The following is a 19,273-nucleotide window of genomic DNA, read 5'->3' as shown; positions in this document are numbered from 1 at the left end:
TACTGTACCCTGCAATGTGTGTATCCTACAACCCTCTAGTGTTCCCCTCTATATACCTCTTCCTTTATGCTTTTTCTAGGTCTAGAATCACAAAATCCTTTATTAATCTCTCTCTGTCTCTCTCTCTCTCTCTCCCTCTCGCTCTCTCTCTCTCCCTTTCTCTCTGTCTAACTATCTCCCTCTCGCTCTCTTTTTCTCTCTCTCTCTCTCTTTCTTTTTCTCTCTCTCTCTCACTGTCTAACTAACTATCTCTCTCTCTCTGTCTAACTAACTATCTCTCTCCCTCCCTCTCTCTCTTTCTCTCTCTCTCGCTCTTCTCACTCCCTCCCTCTTCCTCTCTCTCCCTCTGTCAACTAACTATCTCTCTCTCCCTCAATCTTCTCTCTCTCTCTCTCTCTCAATTCAAGGTACTTTATTGGCAATTCCTTTATTCATCTCTCTCTCTCTCAATTCAAGGGACTTTATTGGCAATTCCTTTATTCATCTCTCTCTCTCGCTCTTCTCTCTCTCTTTCTCTCTCTCTCTCTCTCTCTCTCTCTCTCTCCCTCTCTCTCTCTGTCGAACTATCTCTCTCTCTATCTCCCTCTCTCTTCCTCCCTCCCTCTCTTTTTCTCTCTCTTTCTTTTTCTCTCTCTCTCTCTCACTGTCTAACTAACTATCTCTCTCTCTCTGTCTAACTAACTATCTCTCTCCCTCCCTCTCTCTCTTTCTCTCTCTCTCGCTCTTCTCTCTTCTCTCTCTCTCTCTCTCTCTCTCTCTCTCTCTCCCTCTCTCTCTGTCTAACTATCTCTCTCTCTATCTCCCTCCCTCCCTCTTCCTCTCTCTCCCTCGGTCAACTAACTATCTCTCTCTCCCTCCCTCTTCCTCTCTCTCTCTCAATTCAAGGGACTTTATTGGCAATTCCTTTATTCTTCTCTCTCTCTCTCTCCCTCTTCCTCTGTCTCTCAATTCAAGGGACTTTATTGGCATGGGAAACATGTGTTAACATTGCCAAAGCAAGTGAGGTAGATAAATATACAAAAGTTAAATCAACAATAAAATGAACAGTAAACATTACAGTCACAGAAGTTCCAAAAGAATAAAGACATTACAAATGTCATATTATGTATATATACAGTGTTGTAATGATGTACAAATGGTTAAAGTACACAAGGGCAAATAAATAAGCATAAATATGGGTTGTATTTACAATGGTGTGTGTTCTTCACTGCTTGACCTTATCTTGTGGCAACAGGTCACAAATCTTGCTGCTGTGATGTCACACTGTGGTATTTCACCCAGTAGATATGGGAGTTTATCTAAATCTGGTTTGTTTTCGAATTCTTTGTGGATCTGTGTAATGTGAGGGAAATATGTGTCTCTAATATGGTCATACATTGGGCAGGAGGTTAGGAAGTGCAGCTCAGTTTCCACCTCATTTTGTGAGCAGTGTGCACATGGCCTGTCTTCTCTTGAGAGCCAGGTCTGTCTACAGCGGCCTTTCTCAATAGCAAGGCTATGCTCACTGAGTCTGTACATAGTCAAAGCTTTCCTTAAGTTTGGGTCAGTCACAGTGGTCAGGTATTCTGCCACTGTGTACTCTCTGTTTAGGGCCAAATAGCGTTCTAGTTTGCTCTGTTTTTTTGTTAATTCTTTCCAATGTGCCAAGTAATTATCTTTTTGTTTTCTCATGATTTGGTTGGGTCTAATTGTGTTGCTGTCCTGGGGCTCTGTGAGGTGTGTTTGTGTTTGTGAACAGAGCCCCAGGACCAGCTTGCTTAGGGGACTCTTCTCCAGGTTCATCTCTCTGTAGGTGATGGCGTTGTTATGGAAGGTTTGGGAATCGCTTCCTTTTAGGTGTTTGTAGAATTTAACGGCTCTTTTCTGGATTTTGATCATTAGCGGGTATCGACCTAATTCTGCTCTGCATACATTATTTGATGTTCTACGTTGTACACGGAGGATATTTTTGCAGAATTCTGCGTGCAGAGTCTCAATTTGGTATTTGTCCCATTTTGTGAATTCTTGGTTGGTGAGCAGACACCAGACCTCACAGCCATAAAGGGCAATGGGTTCTATAACTGATTCAAGTATTGTTAGCCAGATCCTAATTGGTATGTTGAATTTTATGTTCCTTTTGATGGCATAGAATGCCCTTCTTGCCTTGTCTCTCTCTCTTGCTCTCTCTCTTTTTGTGCTCTCTTCTTCTCCCGTTCCCTTCATCCCCTTCCTCTTTAACCCCTCCCAGCTCCTGACCCAGCCAGCTGACTCCCAGGAGGAGATCACGGCCCGTCACCACATCGCTGACCAGCTGGAGCGTCGCTTCATCCCCCGCCCCCTCTGCAAGAGCTCCCTGTTCGCAGAGTTCAACAACGAGCTGAAGATCCTCAAGGAGGCCGTGCACAGTGGCTCTGGTTGGTAACCCACTGATTAGTATACTAGTTATTAGTAGAGTAGCTGTTAGTATACTACTTTTTAGTGCACTACCCATTAGTTTACAACCCGTTAGTGCACTACCCGTTAGTACACTACCCATTAGTGGACTACCCATTAATACACTACCCATTAATACACAACCTATTAGTACACTACCCATTAGTTACTACCCATTAATACACTACCTATTAGTACACTACCCATTAGTACACTACCCATTAGTACACTACCCATTAATACACTACCTATTAGTACACTACCCATTAGTTACTACCCATTAATACACTACCTATTAGTACACTACCCATTAGTACACTACCCATTAGTTACTACCCATTAGGTACTACCCATTAGTACACTACCCATTAGTACACTACCCATTAGTTACTACCCATTAGGTACTACCCATTAGTACACTACCCATTAGTGGACTACCCATTAATACACTACCTATTAGTACACTACCCATTAGTACACTACCCATTAGTTACTACCCATTAGTACACTACCCATTAGTTACTACCCATTAGTACACTACCCATTAGTTACTACCCATTAGTACACTACCCATTAGTACACTACCCATTAGTACACTACCATTAGTTACTACCCATTAGTACACTACCCATTAGTTACTACCCATTAGTACACTACCCATGAGTTACTACCCATTAGTGCACTACCCATTAGTTACTACCCATTAGTGCACTACCCATTAGTGCACTACCCATTAGTGCACTACCCATTAGTACACTACCCATTAGTACACTACCCATTAGTGGACTACCCATTAATACACTACCCATTAATACACTACCCATTAGTGCACTACCCATTAGTGCACTACCCATTAGTACACTACCCATTAGTACACTACCCATTAGTGGACTACCCATTAATACACTACCCATTAATACACTACCCATTAGTACACTACCCATTAGTACGCTACCCATTAGTACACTACCCATTAGTACACTACCCATTAGTACACTACCCATTAGTGGACTACCCATTAATACACTACCCATTAGTGTACTACCCATTAGTACACTACCCATTCGTACACTACCCATTGGTGCACTACCCATTAATACACTACCCATTAGTACACTACCCATTAGTACACTACCCATTAGTTACTACCCATTAGTACACTACCCATTAGTACGCTGCCCATTAGTACACTGCCCATTAGTGCACTACCCATTAGTACACTACCCATTACTACACTACCCATTAATACACTACCCATTAGTGTACTACCCATTAGTACACTACCCATTCGTGCACTACCCATTAGTGCACTACCCATTAATACACTACCCATTAGTACACTACCCATTAGTACACTACCCATTAGTTACTACCCATTAGTACACTACCCATTAGTACGCTGCCCATTAGTACACTACCCATTAGTACACTACCCACTAGTGCACTACCCATTAGTTTACAACCCGTTAGTGCACTACCCATTAGTACACTACCCATTAGTGGACTACCCACTAATACACTACCCATTAATACACTACCTATTAGTACACTACCCATTAGGTACTACCCATTAATACACTACCTATTAGTACACTACCCATTAGTACACTACCCATTAGTTACTACCCATTAGGTACTACCCATTAGTACACTACTCATTAGTACACTACCCATTAGTTACTACCCATTAGGTACTACCCATTAGTACACTACCCATTAGTACACTACCCATTAGTGGACTACCCATTAATACACTACCTATTAGTACACTACCCATTAGTACACTACCCATTAGTTACTACCCATTAGGTACACTACCCATTAGTACACTACCCATTAGTACACTACCCATTAGTTACTACCCATTAGGTACTACCCATTAGTACACTACCCATTAGTACACTACCCATTAGTGGACTACCCATTAGTACACTACCCATTAGTACACTACCCATTAGTACACTACCCATTAGTTACTACCCATTAGTACACTACCCATTAGTTACTACCCATTAGTACACTACCCATTAGTATACTACCCATTAGTACACTACCCATTAGTACACTACCCATTAGTACACTACCCATTAGTACACTACCCATTAGTACACTACCCATTTAGCTACCCATTAGTACACTACCCATTAGTGCACTACCCATTAGTGCACTACCCATTAGTTACTACCCATTAGTATGCTACCCATTAGTACACTACCCATTAGTGCACTACCCATTAGTACGCTACCCATTAGTACACTACCCATTAGTACACTACCCATTAGTACACTACCCATTCGTGCACTACCCATTAGGCACTACCCATTAGTACACTACCCATTAGTACACTAACCATTAGTACACTACCCATTAGTACACTAACCATTAGTACACTACCTATTAGTACACTACCCATTAGTACGCTACCCATTAGTACACTACCCATTAGTGCACTACCCATTAGTACACTACCCATTCGTACACTACCCATTAGTGCACTACCCATTAGTTTACAACCCGTTAGTGCACTACCCGTTAGTACACTACCCATTAGTGGACTACCCATTAATACACTACCCATTAGGACACTACCCATTAGTATGCTACCCATTAGTACACTACCCATTAGTGCACTACCCATTAGTACGCTACCCATTAGTACACTACCCATTAGTACACTACCCATTAGTACACTACCCATTCGTGCACTACCCATTAGTGCACTACCCATTAGTACACTACCCATTAGTACACTAACCATTAGTACACTACCCATTAGTACACTACCCATTAGTTACTACCCATTAGTACGCTACCCATTAGTACGCTACCCATTAGTACACTACCCATTAGTGCACTACCCATTAGTACACTACCCATTAGTACACTACCCATTAGTACACAACCCATTAGTAAACTACCCATTAGTGCACTACCCATTAGTTACTACCCATTAGTGCACTACCCATTAGTTACTACCATTAGTGCACTACCCATTAGTGCACTACCCATTAGTGCACTACCCATTAGTGCACTACCCATTAGTACACTACCCATTAGTACACTACCCATTAGTGGACTACCCATTAATACACTACCCATTAGTTACTACCCATTAGGACACTACCCATTAGTACACTACCCATTAGTACACTACCCATTAGTACACTACCCATTAGTACACTACCCATTAGTTACTACCCATTAGTACACTACTCATTAGTTACTACCCATTAGTACGCTACCCATGAGTACACTACCCATTAGTACACTACACATTAGTACACTACCCATTAGCTACTACCCATTAATACACTACCATTAGTGCACTACCCGTTAATACTCTGCATGTTAGTACTCTGCACGTTAGTACAATACACGTTAGTGCACTACCCATTAGTGCACTACCCATTAGTGCACTACCCATTAGTGCACTACCCATTAGTGGACTACCCATTAATACACTACCCATTAGTACACTACCCATTAGTACACTACCCATTAGTACACTACCCATTAGTGGACTACCCATTAATACACTACCCATTAGTACACTACCCATTAGTACACTACCCATGAGTACGCTACCCATTAGTACACTACCCATTAGCGCACTACCCATTAGTACACTACCCATTAGTACACTACCCATTAGTACGCTACCCATTAGTGCACTACCCATTAGTGCACTACCCATTAGTTACTACCCAGTAGTACACTACCCATTAGTTACTACCCATTAGGACACTACCCATTAGTACACTACCCATTAGTACACTACCCATTAGTACACTACCCATTAGTTACTACCCATTAGTTACTACCCATTAGTACACTACTCATTAGTTACTACCCATTAGTACGCTACCCATTAGTACACTACCCATTAGTACACTACCCATTAGTTACTACCCATTAATACACTACCATTAGTGCACTACCCGTTAGTACTCTGCACGTTAGTACAATACACGTTAGTGCACTACCCATTAGTGCACTACCCATTATTTCACTACCCATTAATACACTACCCATTAGTACACTACCCATTAGCACTCTACCAAATGCCATGTTAACCTTTCGTTATTAAATGACAGGTGATGATAAGAGATGTCTGTTCATTCCCCCTCCTGCCCACAGCGTACCAGGGCAAGACGTCCATCAGCACAGTGGGCACGTCCACCTCTGCCTACCGCCTGTCGCTGGCCACCATGTCCCGGTCCAACACAGGCACGGGCACGGTGTGGGAGCAGGAGAGCCAGCCGTCACGCCAGCCCTCTCAGGACACGCTAAGCCGCACCGACGAGGATGACGAACAGGAGCAGGAAGAGAGTCAGACACCCCTCCTACTACTATCACTACCACTATCACTCTATCACTGAGTCAGATACCCCTCCTACCTACTACTATCACTACCACTATCACTCTATCACTGAGTCAGATACCCCTCCTACCTATTACTATCACTACCACTATCACTCTATCACTGAGTCAGATACCACTCCTACCTACTACTATCACTACCACTATCACTCTATCACTGAGTCAGATACCACTCCTACCTACTACTATCACTACCACTATCACTCTATCACTGAGTCAGATACCCCTCCTACCTATTACTATCACTACCACTATCACTCTATCACTGAGTCAGATACCACTCCTACCTACTACTATCACTACCACTATCACTCTATCACTGAGTCAGACACCCCTCCTACTACTATCACTGAGTCAGACACCCCTCCTACCTACTACTATCACTGAGTCAGACACCACTCCTACTACTATCACTGAGTCAGACACCCCTCCTACTACTATCACTACCACTATCACTCTATCACTGAGTCAGATACCCCTCCTACCTACTACTATCACTACCACTATCACTCTATCACTGAGTCAGATACCCCTCCTACCTATTACTATCACTACCACTATCACTCTATCACTGAGTCAGACACCCCTCCTACTACTATCACTGAGTCAGACACCACTCCTATTACTATCACTGAGTCAGACACCACTCCTATTACTATCACTGAGTCAGACACCACTCCTACTACTGTCACTGAGTCAGACACCCCTCCTACTACTATCACTGAGTCAGACACCACTCCTACTACTATCACTGAGTCAGACACCACTCCTACTACTATCACTGAGTCAGACACCACTCCTACTACTGTCACTGAGTCAGACACCACTCCTACTACTATCACTGAGTCAGACACCACTCCTACTACTGTCACTGAGTCAGACACCACTCCTACTACTATCACTGAGTCAGACACCCTCCTACTACTGTCACTGAGTCAGACACCACTCCTACTACTATCACTGAGTCAGACACCACTCCTATTACTATCACTGAGTCAGACACCACTCCTACTACTATCACTACCACTATCACTCTATCACTGAGTCAGATACCCCTCCTACTACTATCACTGAGTCAGATACCACTCCTACTACTATCACTGAGTCAGACACCACTCCTACTACTGTCACTGAGTCAGACACCACTCCTACTACTATCACTGAGTCAGACACCACTCCTATTACTATCACTGAGTCAGACACCACTCCTACTACTATCACTACCACTATCACTCTATCACTGAGTCAGATACCCCTCCTACTACTATCACTGAGTCAGATACCCCTCCTACTACTATCACTGAGTCAGATACCCCTCCTACCTAGTACTATCACTACCACTATCACTCTATCACTGAGTCAGATACCACTCCTACTACTATCACTAGTCATGCTTATGGTAGAGAAATGAACATTCAATTATCTGGCAACAGCTCTGGTGGACATTCCTGTAGTCTGCATCCCAGCCCCCACCCTCAAAACTTGAGACATCTGTGGCATTGTGTTGTGTGACAAAACTGCACATTTTAGAGTGGTCTCCAGCACAAGGTGCACCTGTGTAATGACCATGCTGTTTAATCAGCTTCTTGATATGCCACACATGTCAGGTGGATGGATTATCTTGGCAAAGGAGAAATGTTCACTAACAGGGATGTAAACAAGAGAAATAAGCTTTTTTTGCGTATGGAACATTACTGGGATCTTTTATTTCATATACATGAAACATGGGACCAACACTTTACATGTTGCGTTTATATTTTAGTTCGGTGTATATAAAACAAAGAAAAGTCACGCTTTTGACTGCACTGGGCCTTGAATGAATTGTATCTCCGCTTTCATATTGTCTGTTTTTCTCTCCCTCTCTTTCTGACCTCCTTTCCTTCCTCTCTCTCTGTCCTTACCTCCTTTCCCCTCCCTCTCTCTCTGTCCTGACCTCCTTTCCCCTCCCTCTCTCTCTGTCCTGACCTCCTTTCCTCCCTCTCTCTCTGTCCTGACCTCCTTTCCTCCCTCTCTATCTGTCCTGACCTCCTTTCCTCCCTCTCTCTCTGTCCTGACCTCCTTTCCTCCCTCTCTCTCTGTCCTGACCTCCTTTCCTCTCTCTCTCTGTTCTGACCTCCTTTCCTCCCTCTCTCTCTGTCCCTACCTCCTTTCCTCCCTCTCTCTCCGTCCCTACCTCCTTTCCTCCCTCTCTCTCTGTCCCTACCTCCTCCCTCCCTCTTTCTCTTTCCTGACCTCCTTTCCTCCCTCTCTCTCTGTCCTGACCTCCTTTCCTCTCCCTCTCTCTCTCTGTCCCTACCTCCTTTCCTCTCCTTCTCTCTCTGTCCTGACCTCCTTTCCTCTCCCTCTCTCACTATCTCTACCTCCTTTCCTCCCTCTCTCACTATCTCTACCTCCTTTCCTCCCTCTCTCACTATCTCTACCTCCTTTCCTCCCTCTCTCTGTCCCGACCTCCTTTCCTCCCTCTTTCTCTGCCCCTACCTCCTTTCCTCCCTCTCTCTCTGCCCCTACCTCCTTTCCTCCCTCTCTCTCTGTCCCTACCTACTCCCCTACCTCTCTCCGTCTCTCCCTCCCCTACCTCTCGCTTTCTGTCCCTACCTCTCTCTGTCCCTACCTCCTCCCCTACCTCTCTCTCTGTCTCTCCCTCCCCTCCTCTCTCTCCTCTAGATGACTCTATCAGTATTCCCAGTGTGGTGAGTGAACATGAGGTCTTCCTGCCCAGGCTCATCACCCAGCGACGCTTCTCTAGTCACGCCACGGGCAGCGCCCAGCCTGAACCCAGCACCCGCAGCACCATGCTGCCCAGCCACAGGTAACACACACACACACCCCTACACACACACACAACCCTACACACAAAACCCTACCCCTACACACACACACATCCACACTAGGTTGTACTATAACTGTCCACACATCACCACATTCAGTACATGTAAAACACCGTCGCTTCAGAAGCCACAATCATAGTCATACTATTTGTGTTGTTTCAAGCTGTTTATTTCTGTTTATTTGTGTACCCTTTTCTGGAGAACAGCATGCTGGATGAACAGACAGGAAGTGAGGAATGCTACAAGTCATAGTAGTTTTAGCAGAGAGATTGGCTGTGTTATTATCTATGTATAGTCACTTTAATAACTCTACATGTACATATTACCTCAATTACCTTGACTAACCGGTGCCCCCGCACATTGACTCTGTACCGGTACCCCCTCTATATAGCCTCGCTATTGTTATTTTTAATTATTTGTTACTTTTATTCCGTACTATTTAAAAGTTATTTTTCTTAAAACTGCATTGTTGGTTAAGGGCTTGTAAATAAGCATTTCACTGTAAGGTCTACACTTGTATTCGGCGCATGTCACAAATAAAATTTGATTTGATTTTGTTTGAGTACTTTAAAAACACACCCTTCCTGCCAAGGATTTCTTCAAGTAAGGGAGGAAGGATGCGTATTTAGAGTATTCAAGCAGGGCCCTAGATCAATGGAAAGTTCCTGACAAGTTGATCCAGCTACCGTGCTATAGGAGACCCATCCGAAGAGGGGCCTTGGACATTGGGCAGCATGCTCTCCTCCCTCCCTAAACCCCTTTTCCCCTTCCTGCCCCCTCCTCTGCAGTGAACCCAATGTGCTAGATGAGTCTCAAGGACTGGAAGAGGGTAACCTGTCTAGGTACAGTGTCACGTCACAGCCCCCCTGTGTGTTGCGTCTCTCTGCGTCTCTCTGTGTGCAGTTTGGGGGAGGCTCGGGCCAGTCGGACGGCCTCCTTCTTCGTTTTCCTCACTCATTATCTCATCCAATCAAAACCGCCGTTGGTCTATCACCCTTCCTCTTCGTATAGGTCTAATGTAACGTAGTCTCTTGTTCCCCCTCGTAGCTTCCACACTGATCCACCCACCCATCTCAAGTCATCCGCTGTTGCCTCTTTAACCCTTTCAGTCTCTGGGCGGTGTGAGGACGTTAGGAGTCAGTGGTAGTGTGTCTCAGCCTGCTCAGTCCATCGGTGCCATCATGGTCTTCATACTGTTTCAGGCTTTTCACTGTTCAAATTGGACGTCCTCTCCAGGATACCAATCTGTGGGGCATGAGGTACTGGAGTGGCAATCCATCATTTATCTTATCAACAAGTCTAACGTTACCAGATAGGTTCATGTTCTAGTTCAGTGCTGGTAATATGGTACGAGCTGTCTACATAAGAACACAGATCACTCCAGACCTCATAACCTCCTTTGTGTTTTGGTGTATTCTTGTGCTGTGATTGGGTGTCCTTGATTGGTGGGTGTGTCAGTGTGGTGTGCAGTGGAGTGATTGGGTGAGTGGGGAGAGATGGGAAGAATGGAAGGAGCAGTGGACAGACACACGTCCTCTTGACTCTCCTATGTGTCTCAGTGAAAGAGAGAGAGAGTTCATTAGGAGAAGCACTATCTCTGTGTTGTACTGATTAGTTTTGTCTGACTGTCTCTGCATGTCTATCTGTCTGTCTCTGCATGTCTGCATGTCTGTCTCTTTGTCTGTCTGTCTCGCTGTCTCTGCATGTTTGTCTGTCTGTCTCTGTGTCTCTGTCTGTCTGTCTGTCTGTCTGGTTGGGTTGTGTAGGGTGGCCAGTGTGCAGAGTGAACCAGGCCAGCAGAACCTCTTGAACCAACCTCCGCTGGGACGCAATAGAGGACTGAGACAGGTGAGAGTAGTCTTAAAGGTGGAACTGAGAATGTTTAAATAAATTTTTAAGTTTATTGAGAAAATCTTAGTTTTTTAAAATGCATTGTTCTCAATTATTGAATTGGAATTTCAGTTTACCACCCGAATTGACTAACTTCAATTAACCCTGGTTTGTTTCCATGTAGTGTGTGCGGCGGGGTGTATCGGGGTGCGGCAGGGTGGGGTGCGGCAGGGCGGCGGGTGTGCGGCGGGGTGTATCTGGGTGCGGGGTGTATGGGGGTGCGCGGGTGTATCGGGTGCGGCGGGGTGTATCGGGTGCGGGCGGGTGTATCGGGGTGCGGCGGGGTGTATCGGGGTGCGGCGGGATGTGGTGGGGTGTGGGGTGTGGCGGTGTGGTGGGGTGTATCGGGTATCGGGTGCGGGTGCGGGATGTGGTGGGGTGGTGGGGTGTATCGGCGTGCGGCGGGGTGTATCGGCGTGCAGGGGTGTATCGGGTGCGGCGTGATGTGGTGTGGTGTATCGGGTGCAGTGGGTGTATCGGGGCGGGTGGTGTGATGGGGTGTATCGGGGTGCAGTGGGTGTATCGGTGGGTGTATCGGGTGTGGTGGGGTGTATCGGGGTGCGGTGGGGATGTGGGGGTCGGGTGGGTGTATCGGGGTGTGGTGGGTGTATCGGGGGTGGTGGGGTGTATCGGGTGTGGTAGGGTGCGGGTGCAGTGGGTGTATCGGGGTGTGGTGGGGTGCGGGGGATGTGGTGGGTGGGGTGTATCGGGTGCGATGGGGTGTATCGGGTGTGGTGGGTGGGGTGTGGTGGGGTGTATCGGGGTGTGGTGGGTGTATCGGGTGTGGTGGGGTGTATCGGGTGTGGTGGGGTGTATCGGGGTGCAGTGGGTGTATCGGGGTGCGTGTATCGGGGTGGGGTGTATCGGGGTGCAGTGGGTGTATCGGGGTGGTATGGTGGGGTGTATCGGGTGTGGTGTGGGTGTATCGGGGTGTATCGGGTGTGGTGGGGTGTATCGGGGTGGGGTGGGTGTATCGGGTGCGGTGGGGTGGGTGTGGTGGGGTGTATCGGGGTGCAGTGGGTGTATCGGGTGCGGTGGGGTGTATCGGGTGTGGTGGGGTGTATCGGGGTGCAGTGGGTGTATCGGGGTGTGGTGGGGTGGTGTATCGGGTTGGTGGGGTGTATCGGGTGTGGTAGGTATCGGGTGCAGTGGGTGTGGTGGGGGTGTATCGGGGTGTATCAGTGGGTGTATCGGGTCAGTGGGTGTATCGGGTGGGTGGGTGTATCGGGTGTGGTGGGGTGTATCGGGGTGCAGTGTGGGGTGTATCGGGGTGGTGGGGTGTATCGGGGGTGCAGTGGGTGTATCGGGGTGCGATGGGGTGTATCGGGTGTGGTGGGGTGTATCGGGTGGTGGGTGGGTGCAGTGGGTGTATCGGGGTGTGGTGGGGTGTATCGGGGTGCGGTGGGTGTATCGGGTGTGGTGGGGTGTATCGGGGTGCGATGGGGTGTATCGGGTGTGGTGGGGTGTATCGGGTGTGGTGGGGTGTATCGGGGTGCGGCTGAAGCAATGAGTGAAGTATTTAAAGGGCAGCAGTGCATTTTGAACACACAACCCCTCCCCGTTTCCCAGGTCGTTCAGTACAGCACTGTTTCCGCTTCATTGAATGTTCCACTACATTTTCTGCGTAGTGAACGCAGCCCTGGTCTTGTCACATGGTGAGGGAAAACGATGTCCCTAATTGTGGATAATGATGAAGAGGCTATCCCCATTGACATTCACAGTGGAAATGATATGTGGATTGGGTTGATTGATATTTCAATGCAGTTGCGACGCCCCCTGCTGTCTCTTCCGAAGAGTGAGGCGCGAGGACCAGGTCGCTCTGGAGCCCGACTCTCCGCCACCCGCAGGAGCATCCAGCCCAAGAACAAACCTCTGGGTAACTGTGTGTGTCTGTTGTGTGTGTGTGTGTGTGTGTCTGTTGTGTGAAAGAGATTGTGTAACAATAGCAAACTTGCCCTACACTTCAGATCAAGCACACTGCAGTTCACATTCAGACTTTGGGATATTAACTATTAATACTCCGTTGCTCATGAACGCATCTCTGACAATCTGACTCCTCCAACTGTATTGACTTGAACTGACATGTACCGATCCTCCTCATTCACAACCGTTGTCTCTGTTCCAATGTGTCTCTGTTCCAATGTGTCTTTATCCCGTCACCTCCGACCCCAATAACTGACTCTGTTCATTCTGTGTTCTGTTTATGCCTTTGTTTCGATTCGAAATAAAGAAACTTTATTGGACTGCGAAGGTGAGACACCTATACTTCCCCCCTCTCCTCTTGCAACGTAACAACGCCCTGTCTCTGAAACCTCTCAACTGATACGTTGCTCTGCATGTCTGTCTTGCATCCCCCCCTCGCTCCCGCTCCCGCCCCCTCCACTCCTCTCCCTCACCCCTGGTAGTTGTAGTGTGTCCGCTAGTCCCCAAGGTGGCGCTGTGATGGACTGTGTATGTGATGACTGTGATGTCTCCTCAGCAACCCACGGGTGGGACCAGAAGAGGGTGGTCACCTTCACAGAGGGCCAGCAGGCTCAGGCAAAGTCCCCCGACCCCGGTGGCGCCAATGCGCCCCCAGAGGGCAGGAAGGCCAGCCCGGCCCCTCCAATCGCTCCCCCTGCTGCCCCTGGGACCTCATCCTCGGCCACCGTCAAAGCTGACCTCCACAGCCCTGCCAAGAAACAGGTACGACTGGGGGAGTAAGGATGTTTTATGACATTGTTGATTCTCACAGGCTTCTGTAGTTTGTATCATGTTTACTTGGTAAGAAGGTACGCAGAACGGCCATTTTGCATAGCTTGCATTTTGAACTTTCTTAGGGTGTAAATTAGGCATAAAGTGATAATCCACTCCAGACATGAAACTCATGAAACTCCTCTCATTGTGGTGCTCTATAAGTGGGTAAAATAACTATTTGATTATTTAATTTCTATGTGGTTTGTCTGGTAAATTGTATTTCATTTGATTTGAAATCAGGAAATCATGTTGTAATGCGTATTCATTTCTATGATAAGGTTCAGAGTCACACAGGCCAGGGACAAGGAGACATCAGATTTCATAAATTCATTTTAAAACTTACCACAGAGACAGACACAGGCCAGGGCAGCCAGGGAGATGAGAAATGGGGATACCCTTCATTATTTACCACAGAGACAGACACAGGCCAGGGGAAGGGAAAGATTCGGGCGTTGTTTCATGTACCCTTCATTATTTACCACAGAGACAGACACAGGCCAGGGCAACGGGCGTTGTCTCTTTCATGTACCCTGGCCTTATTTCTCAGAGGTAACACAGGCCAGGGTACGAGGAAAAGAGAAACGGGCGTTGTCTTTTCTACCCTTCATTATTTACCCAGAGACCACAGGCCAGGGTGGTAAATAAGAAGGGAGAAAAGGGCGTTGTTTCTTCTCCCTCCTTCATTATTTACCACAGAGACAGACACAGGCCCGAGGAGGAAGAGGAGCCGTTGTCTTTTCATGTACCCTTCATTATTTACCACAGAGACAGACACAGGCCAGGGCGAGGAGGAAGAGGAGAAACGGGCGTTGTCTTTTCATGTACCCTTCATTATTTACCACAGAGACAGACACAGGCCAGGGCGAGGAGGGAGAGGAGAAACGGGCGTTGTCTTTTCATGTACCCTTCATTATTTACCACAGAGACAGACACAGGCCAGGGCGAGGAGGAAGAGGAGAAACGGGCGTTGTCTTTTCATGTACCCTTCATTATTTACCACAGAGACAGACACAGGCCAGGGCGAGGAGGGAGAGGAGAAACGGGCGTTGTCTTTTCATGTACCCTTCATTATTTACCACAGAGACAGACACAGGCCAGGGCGAGGAGGGAGCATTGAAGGTTAGAGGCCCAGTACATTCAAAAATGTGTTTTATATATATTTCCACACTGAGGTTGTAATCATACTGTGAAAATGATGATATTGCCCCTTTACTGTAAGAGCTGTTTGTAAAGACCTCCTGAAATGTCTTCCTGTTTTAGTGGGATGGAGTTTTGGCCTGCCTGTTGACATCAATAAGAAAGAGTTCCAAACCTCTCTGCCAATAATAGCTAGTTTTCCGTTTCCCCTTCCCCACTCAGACAGCTCCCAGGCAGTCCTAGCAAAATTCTTGATGTAGAAATGTCTCTTTGCTGAGAAGCTATTTTTGTTACGTTTTGACCATTTTAATTGAAAACATTCTTAATTGTGACCCAGAAATGATTTGATATTGAGATAAAAAGGGCTGCAATGGACCTCCTAAAATGGCTTCTCATGGAGACAACATGCTACTCCAGGAAGTGATAAGTTAACTCAGTGCTGCCCACTCTCATTGATGAACTCCAGTAGAAGGCCGAACAGGGCAAGTTGCCATTAGCAACTCAATTATCCTTAGAACTTCTTCTGTGTGCGATTTTGAAAGAATCAGTTAGAGCACATACATCTAGTATATTAGAAACAATTATTGGTACCATGACTGTCTTCTGAAACAATTTTTTATTTACATGAAGACTGACCACGAAGATCGCAATTTTTCCATTCATTATCATGGGGGATCCTGTTTTCTGCTAACAGTGCCTTGAACTTCCGTGGCTTCAATGAGAGGGGGGCATTTGTTCTGCCCTGGTGGGAAAGCATGGGAAAGGGCCGTAGCCATAGCAATTTAAGACCCTCCACTCCTCGAGGTAGACAATCTGCAGGTGAAAGCATATACATATAATGAATGGGTTGGACATGGTGAGATTGTAGACTTTTTCAGCTAGCTAGCTACTTCACACACTGACAATTACTTTGGTATTACTGTGTGTAGCTACGTTTGCTAGCTAGCTACCTAGCATAGACTGTAAAAAAGCCCAGCGAGAGATCATTGCGTTATAGGTTTTCTAGTCGGATTGAGGTGCAAGATTTCCACAACAATTTTCACATGTTGCTACCAACCTTATTATAACGAAAAAATTACACATTTCTTCACTCAAAATGTTTTTTCTCCCATATTAGTGTTGTTTAACCCTATAAATCATATTAATTAGTGGTTTTGAGAGGATTATTCATTTAAGTCATCACTCATTCCAGAAGAGACAGAGAGAGATGGGAATGAATGTGAGTTCTCTATATTTAACAGCATGGACTAAGTAAGTCTTTGAAATATCACTCTTCTCCCACTTGTTTCCTGGTTCTAGTTATCGATGGAGAGCAAGGAGAAACGAGAACAGTGGGGCCTCCGCAGCAGCCTCTCTCCTCGGCCCTCCATCTCCCGCGCCTCCACCCCCACCCCACCCTCCTCCTACTCTCCTCTCCCTCCTCCACCTCTCCCCATCTCCCGCGCCTCCACCCCCACCCCACCCTCCTCCTGCTCTCCTCTCCCTCCTCCACCTCTCCCCATCTCCCGCGCCTCCACCCCCACCCCCACCCCACCCTCCTCCTGCTCTCCTCTCCCTCATCCACCTCTCTCCATCTCTCGCACCTGTTCTCCCCTCCCCCCTCTGCCGATCCTGGGGATCCGACCCCCCGCTCCCCCCACCCACCTCTTCCATCCTGGTCCGTCCTCCCATCAGACCCCCGAGAGCCCTGAGGACGAGGACACGACTGCCCTGCTGGGGAGGAACGCAGACACCCTCCTCCACATTTCAGAGGACAATGGAGGCACAGAGAACCCCCTGCTCGCCCCCCTGCTCTCCCCCCGCCGCTTGCCCGCCCTGGCCCCACACCACTCCCCCGCCCTGCCCCCCCGCCGCTCCCCCCTCCCCATCTCCCCAGTCGACCTGGACCTGGATGAGTCCCACGTCTGAGAAGCGTCCCTGTAACGTTTCAGTAACGTTTTGTTAACATTTCAGTAACAAAACTCGTAACGTAACGTTATAACTAGGGCCAGGAGTTTTTCCCTGACTGAACTTGCGTGACTGCACTAGGAAAAAGTCCTGGCCCTAGTTACAAGGCTCTAAACTACAGACGTAGGCTATAACTAGGGCCCAGAGTTTTGACCCTTTAGGTTAAATCACATGGTCCGGCTGGGGAAACTCCTGGCCCTAGTAATGACCCTGGCAGGGTAGCTTCTCTGTGTCGGTCCCCTTCTATATCTTTGGAGTCTGTGTTTAGACATTGAGCTGCCTGATAACTCTGTATCCTTCTAGATAATGGAGGTCAGAGGGCGCTTGAAAAATGAACCTGTTGGAATACTCTAAAAATAAAAATGCATCCTCCCTTCCTTGATCTGATCTAACATAAAATGACTGGTGAAATCAGTGCAGTAGAATCCTTGCTCTCACCTATCCAATCACGTTAGGTTAGTGATTACCTCAAGAAAAGAAGGGAGGAAAGATGCATCTTTAGAGTATTAGAACAGGGCCAAGGACCAATACCTGTTAAGTGTTCTCCTCTTGCCCACCCCCCTGCCCCTCTCTCCCCTTCTCTCTCTACTCTCTTCTGTCCTGTTAGAGCACCAAGATGAAATCCATACTTCACTATGTCTATAGTACCAGTGACAGTACATCCTCACCTGTGACATTTTAACCCATCTCATACCAAAGTATTCAAATCAAATGCAGAATCAACATGCCTTCTTCACACGTCAGGGTGGATTAATCCATGGAGTCCCAACAGGTGATCAAGTGGGACTGTTACTGTTGCTAGGTAGATCACATTCTATTTGTTGTGGTCTATTGAAAAGAGAAGGGAGAGTGTTTCCAGCCATTGGCTGCTACAAACACATCTGTTTACCTTTTGGTTGACCTTGTCACCTCCCAAGGACTGTTTACAGTGAATCTGCTGAAGGGTAAACTGTTGACTAGAGAAATTAAATGTATATTAGCTATGATATTATATAATATTATGAAATGTATTATATTTAATCCTGAAGACTATTTTAAAGAAAGATTTAATATATATAATTGTCAAAGTATTGCAGAGAGGCATAGTATGTTTGTCATTAGGATAATATATTAGTGGCCTCCCAGGTGGCCACACTGCGGTCTAGGGCACTGCATTGCAGTGAGGCGTCACTACAGACCCGGGTTCGATCCCAGGCTGTGTCACAACCGGCCGTGACCAGGAGTCCCATAGGGCGGTGCACAATTGGCCCAGCGTGGTCTGGGTTAGGGAGGGTTTGGCCGGGGGGGCTTTACTTGGCTCATTGTGCTCTAGTGACTCCTTGTGGCGGGCCGGGCACCTGCAGGCTGACATTAGAAGTCAGTTAAACGGTGTTTCCTCTGACACATTGGTGCATCTGGCCTCCGGGTTAAGTGGGTGGGTGTTAAGGAGCGTGGTTTGGCTGCTAATGTTTCAGAGGACGCATGACTCAACCTTTGCCTTTTTTTGGCGAGAAAAGGGGGGGGAAACCAGAATGTTTATTTATTAATAGATGGATATATTGACATAATTATTTATAAAATATTTATCCTCTTGGGGTTTCTAGGTTTGATTTATTGACAATTGACACACTGGGTGGTTGTTATTGTCCTGTGGAAGTTGAGTCTGTTAGATGAGAAGAGGCTCTTTATGGAGGTTGAGTCTGTTAGATGAGAAGAGGCTCTTTATGGAGGTTGAGTCTGTTAGATGAGAAGAGGCTCTTTATGGAGGTTGAGTCTGTTAGATGAGAAGAGGCTCTTTATGGAGGTTGAGTCTGTTAGATGAGAAGAGGCTCTTTATGGAGGTTGAGTCTGTTAGATGAGAAGAGGCTCTTTATGGAGGTTGAGTCTGTTAGATGAGAAGAGGCTCTTTATGGAGGTTGAGTCTGTTAGATGAGAAGAGGCTCTTTATGGAGGTTGAGACTGTT

General features: G+C 46.8%; 1 protein-coding gene and 1 long non-coding RNA gene across 23 annotated transcripts in view; one reads left to right on the top strand and one right to left on the bottom strand.

The window, feature by feature from the left end:
• LOC118379616 (protein unc-80 homolog) overlaps window positions 1–19,273 on the top strand; it is a 118,919-nt gene that overhangs the window by 95,846 nt on the left and 3,800 nt on the right. For 17 of the 20 annotated variants that reach the window (XM_052499895.1, XM_052499893.1, XM_052499891.1 and 14 more), the window contains exons 58-66: window positions 2,228–2,393; window positions 6,550–6,741; window positions 9,457–9,601; window positions 10,409–10,462; window positions 11,387–11,468; window positions 13,275–13,386; window positions 13,741–13,761; window positions 13,990–14,195; window positions 16,683–19,261. In XM_052499895.1, the coding sequence (XP_052355855.1) occupies window positions 2,228–2,393; window positions 6,550–6,741; window positions 9,457–9,601; window positions 10,409–10,462; window positions 11,387–11,468; window positions 13,275–13,386; window positions 13,741–13,761; window positions 13,990–14,195; window positions 16,683–17,291 (1,587 nt within the window). In that variant the 3' untranslated portion in view covers window positions 17,292–19,261. The remainder of the gene's footprint in view (window positions 1–2,227; window positions 2,394–6,549; window positions 6,742–9,456; window positions 9,602–10,408; window positions 10,463–11,386; window positions 11,469–13,274; window positions 13,387–13,740; window positions 13,762–13,989; window positions 14,196–16,682; window positions 19,262–19,273) is intronic. The other 3 variants (XM_052499901.1, XM_052499900.1, XM_052499897.1) reach the window with 3 other exon arrangements.
• LOC127916780 (uncharacterized) lies at window positions 6,720–7,735 on the bottom strand. Of its 3 annotated transcripts, none has more exons than XR_008095939.1 (3): window positions 7,198–7,735; window positions 6,918–7,163; window positions 6,720–6,809 (listed from the first exon to the last, which is right to left on the bottom strand). It is a non-coding gene; the product is annotated as an uncharacterized LOC127916780 (long non-coding RNA). The 3 variants fall into 3 exon arrangements; XR_008095937.1 differs by having other exon boundaries at window positions 6,749–7,025; window positions 7,080–7,163; XR_008095938.1 differs by having other exon boundaries at window positions 6,749–7,025; window positions 7,080–7,163; window positions 7,228–7,735.

This window comes from Oncorhynchus keta, chromosome 37 (assembly GCF_023373465.1).
Source record: "Oncorhynchus keta strain PuntledgeMale-10-30-2019 chromosome 37, Oket_V2, whole genome shotgun sequence".
Classification (NCBI taxonomy): domain Eukaryota; kingdom Metazoa; phylum Chordata; class Actinopteri; order Salmoniformes; family Salmonidae; genus Oncorhynchus; species Oncorhynchus keta.
The sequence above is the reverse complement of the archived record's forward strand: the minus strand, read 5'-3'. Positions and strand labels throughout refer to the sequence as shown.